Here is a 10,931-nt window from a genome sequence, read left to right as displayed (position 1 = left end):
TTTAAAATCATGGAAGTCATTTATGTCTGTACCAAAACAAATCATTACAACCTAGCTGTTCTGAAAAACACTCTTTTGAGGTCTATTTGGGTTCCTTTTGGACTGGATAAGGTGTTTTAACTCCCTGACATGTTCACTAGGAAGCAGAGGTACCGCTGGTTGCCCAGCCCTTATTCAAAGAGATGATATCAACATGGCCCATAAAAGTGAGGTGACTGCATGTTCTGACCAAAGCTCGTAGTCTGGGTTTAATTATTAATAGCATCCTGTTCTACTCTCAAGAGTCACACTCTGGCTGATAAACTTAGCGATCAAATTACATGGTCACTCTACCTAAAAAACCCCTCATTCCTTAATTCCTCTCCACTCCAGACACACCCGTCTTCCTTCAATCCCTCCCATTTACCGCACACACTTCACTCTTCCCTGCCTTCCTCATTTAAACCCCTACCCATCCTTCAGATCTCAGCTCAAGTATTCCTTCCTCTGGGAGGCCTTTCTGTGGTAGTCACATCTCTCAGGACACCACTCCACCACATTCCTTTCCTATGTCTCAGGTCCAAGTATTGCATTTGTTGGGTAATTTTCTCTCTGTCATTAGGCTCTAAGCCCCTTGAAGGCAGAGACAGTGACTACCTTTGTGTTCTCAATGCTTAGAGCACAGTACATAGAGGACTCAGTATTTGTTCTATAAATGTAACAGATACAGGACAAAACACTGATCATATTTGAACCATTAGAAAGGATCCCAGGGAATCCCCTGGCGGTCCAGTGGTTAAGACTCGGCACGTTCATTGTGGTGGTCCGGGTTCAATCCCTGGTCAGGGGAACTAAGATCCCGCAAGTCGGATGGCCCCCCAAAAAAGAAAGGATCCCAGCAGATTTAAAGGACAGGGCGATGAGGAGAATGCAAGAATCTGGGAGTTGAAGAGAGGGGACATCTATTATTTCAATATTTCATAAGAGCGTCATCTCTGGGCCTCCCTGGTGGCGCAGTGGTTGAGAGTCCGCCTGCCGATGCAGGGGACACGGGTTCATGTCCCGGACCGGGAAGATCCCACATGGCACGGAGCGGCTGGGCCTGTGAGCCATGGCCGCTGAGCCTGCGCGTCCGGAGCCTGTGCTCCGCAACGGGAGAGGCCACAACAGTGAGAGGCCCGCGTACCGCAAAAAAAAAAAAAAAAAAAAGATGCAAGACTTCTGAAAGGGTAAAGGAATTTTGCCTATAAGTCTCTTGAGGCCTTTTGTTTCCTATATACTATTGCAAAATAAATTAGCAAGAAGCTCTGCTGGCTGAGTGCGTACTTCACAGAGCTATGCACTTTTATACAACCTAGCACCAAGCTATTCAATGAAGACATCTTCACATAGAAAAAGGGACTTGAGTTTAAACCAAAAAGAACCCGTGGTCACTGAGTCACTTATGACTGACTAGAAGAAATCAATTACATTATTAGTGATTCAAGCAAACGTCGCATCAGGTTACATCACAAGAAGAAACTCAAACCCAAACTGATAACTTATAAAAAGACTGCTCTTCTTAGCAGTAAAGGAAGGACTCAAACCACTCGAGATTAAGAAGATTGGGAACCCCTGAGTTCTGTTTGAAAATCTCTTGCAAAAACATGCCAAATACATATGGCTGGAAGGACTGCAAACCCTGGGAAAAGTCAACTTATTTTATATAGCAAAGAGTTGTGAGGATTAAAGATGATAATGGATGCAAATGTGCATTGTATGGGGCTGCATTTCCATACACTATACACATTTGGTAATGTCACTCCCTGTCCCAATTTAAAGTGTCTTCAATACAGATAAAAGATCTGAAGAATTCCCACCCCCCCACACCCCTCTGCTGAGAATGTAGCTCTGAAAACCACAGAGTTAAGGGAAAGTCTATAAACTAAATATGCAAGGCCTGAGTTATCTGTATTATCTGTATTCTCACCCTTAAAAGTGGGAGGAAGGGATGAGCAGTTCACTTTCCTTTCTATATTATTTCAAAAACACAAGTATATAGCTCTCAGTTATTGGCTAAAGCAGACTTTCAAGAAACTCCAAACACAATCAGGTGACACCATCAAATTTTCAAGAAACCAAGAAATCCACCTTCATCTGCTTCCATGATATAGAGTATCTATCCACCTTCTAAGAATCCAGCCATTCCTTGCTACGTGTTTTCCTATGTTTGAGGTTAACAGCAGACATGTTTTTATCTCCAGTTTTACGTATGAAGTGAGTGAGCTCAGAGAGGCTAAGCGACTTGTCCGAAGTCACAAGCTGGGAGCTGGTACAGGCATGGGTCCCTACTCACTCTTCCAAGTCCAAGACTAGTATTCTTTATACTAAATGCCAACTGCCTCCTAAAGAAAGAAGCCTAGTTTTAAGACCTTTCTATGCTTCCTGGGAATGGAGAGTAAAAGAATTTCTAGGCTGAAAATGACCAATCATGGTCAATTAGCAATGAGAAGTTAAAACACGCATGTTCTAACAATGTGAAGACAAGGTAAATCAATCATACACCACAATATACCAAGAGTTAACAGCTTGGATTCTGGGGTCAGAAAGGCCTGAGTTCAAATTATGAATTAACCATTTACTAACTGTTTAGCCTTGGTGCAAATTAAACTCCCTAAACCTCAGCTTTCTATCCATAAAATAAACATTAAAAAATACTGACCTACCCACCTGCCAACCTCACCCAGTTGTTGGAAGGTCAAATAAAAATGTACATTGGTAACCTGAAGGCTCACAGGTGCAATTTACAGGAAATACAACTCCATTTAGTCGATTGACGGGAGGGGACAAAACTGCCATAAGTCAAGACTGGAAAATGCATTCAATCCTGCTTGTAGCGTAACCGCCACATATTATCACTTTGGGTTTATGCCCATATATAGAATCGTCTCAAATAAAGTCCAATTGGTTAGTCATCTTTCCTTCCTAAACATTTAGGGATTGCTCAGAAGAAGAGGGAAAAGATACAGGGGATTTCTGGCTAAACTATTAATTGCTAAAACTAATCTAATCACTGACGTACAACTACATCAAGTCAGTTCCTTTTACAGCCATGCAAATAAATGAAATGTTACAAGAGCCCTAACATTTAAAAAGAAAATTTCTAAAAACATAAAATGTGAGTTTCAACACATAGCAATGCATAATACATAGGAGGACATGGATTTTGAATTGGTATTAGCACTTAATATTGGGTAAATATTGGCTGTAAAAGATGTCTCGATTTTACAACTAAGGACTCAAGCAGATGGGCGAAAATTAGACAAGACCACCCTCTTTGGATTGCTACAACAGCTTCTTTTAAGACTTATCACTTAAAGAACATAATAATCACAACTTATTCTTGAGAGGAAAAAACACTCATCTACTTTAGTGATAATCTAGAGAAATAGTCTCTAAACATTTCTGTTCATGTATCCGTCAATAAAATGTTTAGTATATCCCCTATATATATATATATATATATATACATTTGTTGAAAAAATGTACCATGTGCTTTTGCATACACACATGAAAACACACACAACGATATTTTAAAAGAATGATATAAAATAACTTTGGAGATGACCTATCTAGACACTTAAGTATACCCAGGAGTAAACATGCCTTCTGTCAATGTACAGTTTGAAATAATTAGTGTCTGAAGTAATATTCTCCAAATACAGGAATGCAGTTAACTCCACTGCTTTTCCCAGACTTGTGGTCCCTTCTCTTGTGATGTTAGGTGTCTCGCCTACACTCAATTAATCCTTCTATCATCAGGAATGTAGTCACAAATGGCCTTCACAACTTAAAGGTACCAGAAAGATAATCATCGAACGGTTTGTAACAGCTTAAAAAAATCTTTTCCCTTTATAAAACACTGAGAAAAAGGCATTAAACACTTATTTGAATTTCTTTAAAAATCCCTGTAGAAGTATGCTTTATTTACGCTTCCCATCCACTCCTCCCCCAAGCCCAGTTTCCACTTAGTATGTGCCATAAACCTCACTACCAGTTTGACCTGCTTGTTCACAAACAAACTGAATGTAGACTTTGTCCCAGATTCATGAATTACAGAATCCCTACAGTAGTATTTCCCAAACTCTCTGCCAAAGACCATGCTGCACAAACCTCTCTTGATAAACACCTAAGACCATAGCAAATGCCTTTTTATTACCAAACCTTTCAATTGCTCCATGTCAGCTAAGTTTCCCACTATTCATTTCCCCCATCCTTTCCCTTTTTATCCAACCCTAGACTCAAATCAGTTCTTCCCTCAGTATTATTACTTTATTACAGAATTCCCAAAAGATCACTGCATCTTCAACACTAAAATGACAAATTATCATGCAAAGGCTCATATAAAAGTCAGAAGTTGAACTCCAAAACATTCCCTGTAAGATTATTCAACTATGAGACAACAAAGCATTAAAAAAAATATTTTTTTTCAGAATATTATGACTGGAAGCCTTACCATTTTTCTATTCCTGCTTGACACATTGAAAAATGCTGAAAGAAACTGGTAAATCAAGTTAAAATGGCAGTCAAAAAAACTGTCATATACTCCACAAATTGTCATTGAGGAAATGGTGTCAATCCTCACTATTAACACAATATAAGGCTTACTTGTTTAGGAGCATCTCAAAAATACCAAACTTAACATCTTGCTTAACGATCTTCCTTCACCTCCTGCTATTCTCAGAAAATATACAGATCTATAGAAATAACCAGAAATAACTCAGCATATGAATTCCTCTGGCCCACTTGTATTAATGTAAATTACTTAAGGACTCAGTGAAGCAGCTTGGTTTGGGTTTGGTTAGTAGTACAAACTATTTCACTACAAAAGATTTTTTCATACTGTTATGTTCCAAACATGAAAAGTAAACCATTGTTATATTTTGGCAGCAGCCATATACAAAAGTTCGACTGCAGAGACTGAGAGAAGAGACTAAACTATTTGCGGTCTGTATACCTTCAGATAAGTACGAAAGCTACCGTTTCAGACAATCCAAAATACACTTTTTGAAATCTCTTGTGTATATATAAAACTTTGGACAAAATCTCCCTATATAGCTTATCAACAGCATCTTATCACATCGTCTGAAATAAAGTTGCAAAGGGGAGAGGATATATCTTTAAACTTCAATATACAAGACTGTCTCAGTTATCTTATATCTCTTCTGAAAAGAGGAAGGAGAGTATCAGGTATGTTAAAAATCACCTAAGAAAATGTCTAATAGTAGATATATTTGTTCCTAAGATTAAAGGGAGGCTGAAAACCTTTAGTCATTAAACACTAGAATAGTCAGGAATACTGCTTCCTCTTAACTTGAAGGCCAATTCCGTAATCTATAACACCTATACAAAACAAAATTATTTGCAACTTGAGTTATAGTGACTTAAGGAAATCATTTGTGCAATAGTACCAGAAAGCAATTTTCTGGTCGCCTTTCCAGTCTATTATTACAGAAATATTGGAAATTAAGGGTAAGGACACGTTGATTCTCATTCCAGACTGCAGGGAAACAGCCACATTATGCTGCATGAACTAGGATAACTCTTGCCATACAATTCACTTTAAGCCCTGCTTCATTCAGCATCATAGACCAAGACAGTACTTAACATTTGGAGAAAAGGAAGTAATTTTAAAACTACCTGTTAAAACTCAGAATAATTATTTCTAAACTTTATTGCCAATAACTATGAATCCCTGGTGCCAGTGGCAACTAATGATATTGAAAGCAGTCACCCTTTCTTAAAAGGATCTCTAAGAAACTATCTTTTAACTCAGGCAGTGTAAAAAGCCCTTTAAATTCTACCACTATTAAAGTTTTTTTAAGAAGTACACAACACACTGGTGTGTACATAAATAAATGTCTACGTGTGCAGGCCTGGCACACACCTGCTTGTGCATACAGCAGACACTCAAATGCTTTTATCAAAATAGCTCTGCAAAACATTCCCAGAAGCAATGAAAAAGATGTATCAAACAGCTACTATCCTGGAGACAATTGTTTGGGGAATGTTAAGGTTAAAGTCACAGGAAACAGCTGGATGCTAGGTCTGAGATGTTTGCAAGCCTTTTAAAGAGGAACTCTAACAGCTCCTTACATGCCAGAAATCACCTGAATTCTAAAATAAAGTGTTTTCATTAAGTTCTCTTCCCACCAAATTTCTTTAAAGTACCAAAAAGTCCGATGTCAAAAATCTTGAAGAGTGACTCCCCATCAGAGCAAAAAAAATTTTAGGTACTAAAATATTGACCTATTCCTAAACTGCCTGGAAGTCACCCTTTGCCTTGGGTCCCAGTGTGCAAAGCATTATCAGTTACCTAGCTTTGAAGGAGTTACCAGATGAAATGCAGTTGGTAAACAGTAGCAGTTAGCACCTGTGTAGAAACCATACTATCAGTTGTTTTACTGTAAATTTAAGTTTGAAAAACTGGAGGAGGAGGGGGGAGGATTCCAAACAGACTGAAAAATAAAACCATTTATATAAGTGGCAAGGGTAGTCCATGTGTTGTGGTTATAATTCAAACTCTCAAGGACCGCCTGCCAATAAAGTACACAAACATCCTTTGTATTCTAAACACCTGCTTGTTTAGCTGTGTACTCCTGTGGCTACAAAATCAGAATTTAATCTTACAGGGAGAAATCAATTTCCAAATTTATTTGGGACTACTGATTTCAAGTAACCTAGATTGCGTATTTCCAGTGTGAACATGTTCACATGAATACCCCCCAAAAGCCACTATATGTTAATACGTTACTTGTGTAGAGAAAAACAAAATTTTCCATTTTTAATTTTCACTGAAAAATCATGTTGTCCTCCTACAGCCAAAGAATTAAAAACAAGCTTTATCATATGGGGTAGTGGAGTAACCTACACTCCAGCACTCAACGTTCATTTGTTTCATTTAGGTTCTTAGTACTTATCTGAAATAAGTCTGAAAATGACGAATCAAAAACTCAGCATTTCAATTTCAGAATAAAAATTCAAACATACCTTTTGTTGAATTCCAGCTTAAGTGATTTTTATGTAAATCTTGCAGCTGACGAAAGGCAAAAAGCAACCAATCTCTGTGCAGTGATCATAGCCTGGTGGTTAAGGCTACGGGTCACCTGCCCCAGGGTTTTCTAATCGAACAAGGAATCCATGGGGCAAAATAATTGTTTTTCAAAGGTGGGCCAGAATAGAACATTTATATCTTCACTTCAACAGGGAAGCAGTGAAATGTAATCCTTTGAGTATCATTCTTTTTTGTTGATGTTACCTTTGTCTCTTATCCTCATTTCATGAGCCTGGGAATGTGTCCATGTTTTCACTTTAGAACTTTTGAAAAAGCATGTTACCCCTGTGTTTATCCTCCAACACCTAAATATGTATACACAGATCATCTTCACTCCTTATCAAATGTTTTTCAGCATGACCAGTGTGCAATTGACATTCACATGGCTTATGGAACCTAAGTTTTCTGAGAAATATATTTCTTTTAGCTGAACCTCTGTAATCATGACAAGAGATTAATTAAAATGCCAAGATAAGAAACAATTTATTATAGAGAGAAGAAAAATTTCTCATCCAAAATATAGAAATCTGTACAACTTTGCCACAATCAATATACATGAACTGTACAAATTTACACCAGTTCATAATTTACCAAATAAAAGATGACTAACAAAGTTCACAAAATAGATGGTGGTTTGTGGAAAAGACTTTTACCCAATTAAGTACAAGGAAAGTTACAAACCAGACCTCCACTTTCTAAAAATAAGAAGTTTACTCAGTCTTAGAAAACTACAAGCTAGCAAATGTACAGAGAGCTGGCTGGTGCTAACACCACAGTTGAGACAGTGTCTTTTAAGGGTCTTTTTTAAAGCCTGTTGCCAAGGCAGATTCTGGTCACTTGCTACTTTCAAGGCCAAAAACACAATACAAGGTCTGACCATTTCCCCAGGTCATGCTTACTAATTTGTCTTATGTACATTTATACATATTTAAGTGCTAGGTAAAAATCTTGTCATAAAATTTCCAGTACTACCATGTTTAAAATGTTGAGCTTTCCTATTGAGCTGCCAAAAAGGATAACAACTTTAAGTGTCATAGTGCAAATTTTCTCTGCAAGTTCTACTGCAGAGAAAGGTTCTTTGAAATACAGATTTGCGTTAAAGGGACTGATGTAAAAATTTAGGTATCATGTCTGGGAAAAACTGAAACCACCCTTAGGACTTCACTCCCTAGCAAATAAGGTGATCATTTGCTTGGACTCACAGGCTATTAAATCATTGAAAGGTACTGTCCAAACTATGGCACTGTCACTTAAAAAATTTTTTTTACCACTCTATCTTGTGCCAGATCTTCACAGCTGTGACATGGTTTAAATTCCATAATCCATCCCCAAGAGGAGCCCACCCAAAGCAAAAATCAAATTTATCCATCCATTATAAGGTGATGCATCCATAGACTATATCTTAACCTGATACAGTCATCATATTGTAGTTTTTGGAAGGGCTTGTTCTGCCCAAGAGAAGTTCCTCCTTACAGCTGATTCTGCTGTCTACCATTTGCACGTTGGCGCTGTTTTGGGTGCTACCTCCTGCTGGTGAGGCTTCGTACAGCACACAGATGGAGCCATCCTCTCCAATTCTGTAGGACACTTCGTAGGGATCAACCCAGAGTGTGAGTTCACTTGGGAGAAGCCTGAACAGCTCCTGACTGCTCAGTCCAATCCGCTGTGCTGCCTGTCCAATCAGAGGATCCATTTTATGGTTGATGCGAATACAGCGGTAACCTGATCCCTTGCAGGGCTTTTCTGGGAACCAGTGATGTTTATAATGTTCTATAGAAGAAAAGAACAGAGAAAACAATGCTTAGACACCGTTCCTGCTGGTTCCCGCCGTAGTTTCCTTCTTCCACTGGCTCCTTGGAGTGAAAATGCGAACTATCAACTTTTTTAAATGCCCAGCATCGCGTTCGCTGCTGTGCGTGTGCGGGGATGCGAAACGCGGGCCGGGTTTTAGAAAGAGCAGTAGTACGGGACAAAACAATCTCCGGGAACCAACCGGTTGAGCCGCCAAAACGGGAATCAGGCGCGCAGCCTCCGCCAGCCGGGAGCCTGTTTACTTTCTCCACCCCACCCCAGACGCACACAATGGGGGTTACAGCTTTGGAGGAGAGAAGCGCCACCAGACTGTTAACCCCGAAGGGAAGTAAAACAAGCAACCCTAAACCACGCTCTGGGCAGGGCTGTAATTGTACCGGTGACAAATCCGATGATTAATGGGCAGGGGTAGGAGGAGGGGGGAGACGGCACGTCCGTCCCGGGCTGGCTTCAGGGCAGCGGCGCGCTTTCCCACCCCGGGGCCGGGCCGCCGAGCCCGCAACGGTTGGACGGGATTGGGGAGAGGGGGCGTCGAACCAACCCCAGCCCCGCGGCTCCTTTGTCCCCCAAGCCCGCGGACCGTCCGAAGACCACAGCTCCAAACTAGGTCGGCTTTAGTTTCTTTGTTGTGCGTCTATTTTCTTCTCCCCTCGGTTTGCCAGCCGTGGCGGGAGGAGGGAGCGCCCTCGGCCCAGCCCCCAAACCCTCCCCGGGACCCGCCGTTAGCGGCCGCCCAGCGCGCCAGCCACCGTCCCGCGGCCGGACCCGAGCGCGGCGCCACCGAGACTCGCGCGGCCCCGACGGCTTGACCCGGGGATGTGCGGCGTCGTCCCACGGCGCCCCTCGCCCTCCCGCCGTGGCCCGCTCACCTGCCAGCAGCTCCTGCAGGCTCTGGCTGAAGGTCTGCAGCTGTCGCTCGCTCGTGAGCCCCTTGGTGCGGAGGAACTTGGAGATGAAGGACACGGCGGCGGCGATCTCGCCTATCATGGTGGCGGCCCGGGTGTAGAAGGGATGCATGGGGGCGGCGGGCGGGGGCGGCCCGGGGCGGCCGGGGCTCGGCGGCGCGACCCCGACGGCGGAGCGGCCACCCCGGGCTCCCTCACAGGTTCAGAGGGCTGAGAGGGAGAGAGGGCGTGAGGGGCGGACGGCTACTTTTTTTCTCCTTTCTTTATAGTAAAAAAGTTATTTTCGAGGCAGGAGGCGGCAAGAGAGAGGAAGAGATGAGCGACGGCGGCCTCGTCACATCGCTCGCACCTCCCCAGCCGCCTCCGCCTCCAGCTCCGCAACCTCCGAAGGTCCAAACAGTTGCATTTCCAGCTCGGACCGGCAAAGAGAAGCAGCCGCCGTGCAGCATTTTTTATAGCGCCGCGGAAAGGAAGTGGCGTGGTGGGAGTGTGACGGCCGACTCCAGCCAATTCGGAGATCGCACCTTTTGACGCAAGCAGATTCGGAGCCGGAGGGGGCGGGAAAAAGGGGCCAGGGGGCGGGTCCATAGACCGGGAAGAGAGGGAGGAGCTGACGTAATCCGCTTGTAAACAAATAAACCCCCGAGTGGCAGCCGGAGGAGGGGGAGCAGTGGCGGGGGACGGAGGAAACCGAGGGTGCGCGTGTGAAAGCCCCGCCCCCAGCCCTCGCTCCTCCTTCTTGCTTCAGCAAGTCTAGGCGCCGCGCCAGCGCGTCTTCTGAAGGAGTGCGCTGCCCGGGCTCGCCTGCAAGGAGGCTTAATGCTGTGCAGATAAAAGCCGCCCGGCTCAGGCTGTCTACACCCGCGCCGGCGGCACGGATCGGCCTGCACGGCACCGGCCGCTAGCTGTACTCGGTGTTTACATCCCGTCCCCACGCCGAGTCTATGTGGCTGGTTCCAGAGGCAGGAAGAGCGTACGGGGGCAGCGGGATGCGGGTACAAGTGCTGAGGATACAGGGAGTGCGGAGAAAAGGAGGGAGAACCGGCTCTCGCGGGGCATCCTGCAGCCTCCGGAGCCGAGTTCTCGCAAACGTGCAGCCACAGAGACGTTTATGCTCCACCCTTAGGGAGGATTGGGGGATG

General features: G+C 43.2%; 1 protein-coding gene across 1 annotated transcript; it reads right to left on the bottom strand.

Moving 5' to 3' along the window:
- Positions 1-7,530: 7,530 nt before the first annotated feature.
- Positions 7,531-10,234, bottom strand: BTG1 (BTG anti-proliferation factor 1). The gene is made up of 2 exons (XM_060112421.1): positions 9,754-10,234; positions 7,531-8,842 (listed from the first exon to the last, which is right to left on the bottom strand). The coding sequence occupies exons 1-2, from the start codon at positions 9,899-9,901 to the stop codon at positions 8,475-8,477; spliced, it is 516 nt and encodes a 171-aa protein (XP_059968404.1). The 5' UTR covers positions 9,902-10,234; the 3' UTR covers positions 7,531-8,474.
- Positions 10,235-10,931: the final 697 nt, after the last annotated feature.

This window comes from Mesoplodon densirostris, chromosome 11, assembly GCF_025265405.1.
Source record: "Mesoplodon densirostris isolate mMesDen1 chromosome 11, mMesDen1 primary haplotype, whole genome shotgun sequence".
In the NCBI taxonomy this organism is placed as follows: domain Eukaryota; kingdom Metazoa; phylum Chordata; class Mammalia; order Artiodactyla; family Ziphiidae; genus Mesoplodon; species Mesoplodon densirostris.
The sequence above is the reverse complement of the archived record's forward strand: the minus strand, read 5'-3'. Positions and strand labels throughout refer to the sequence as shown.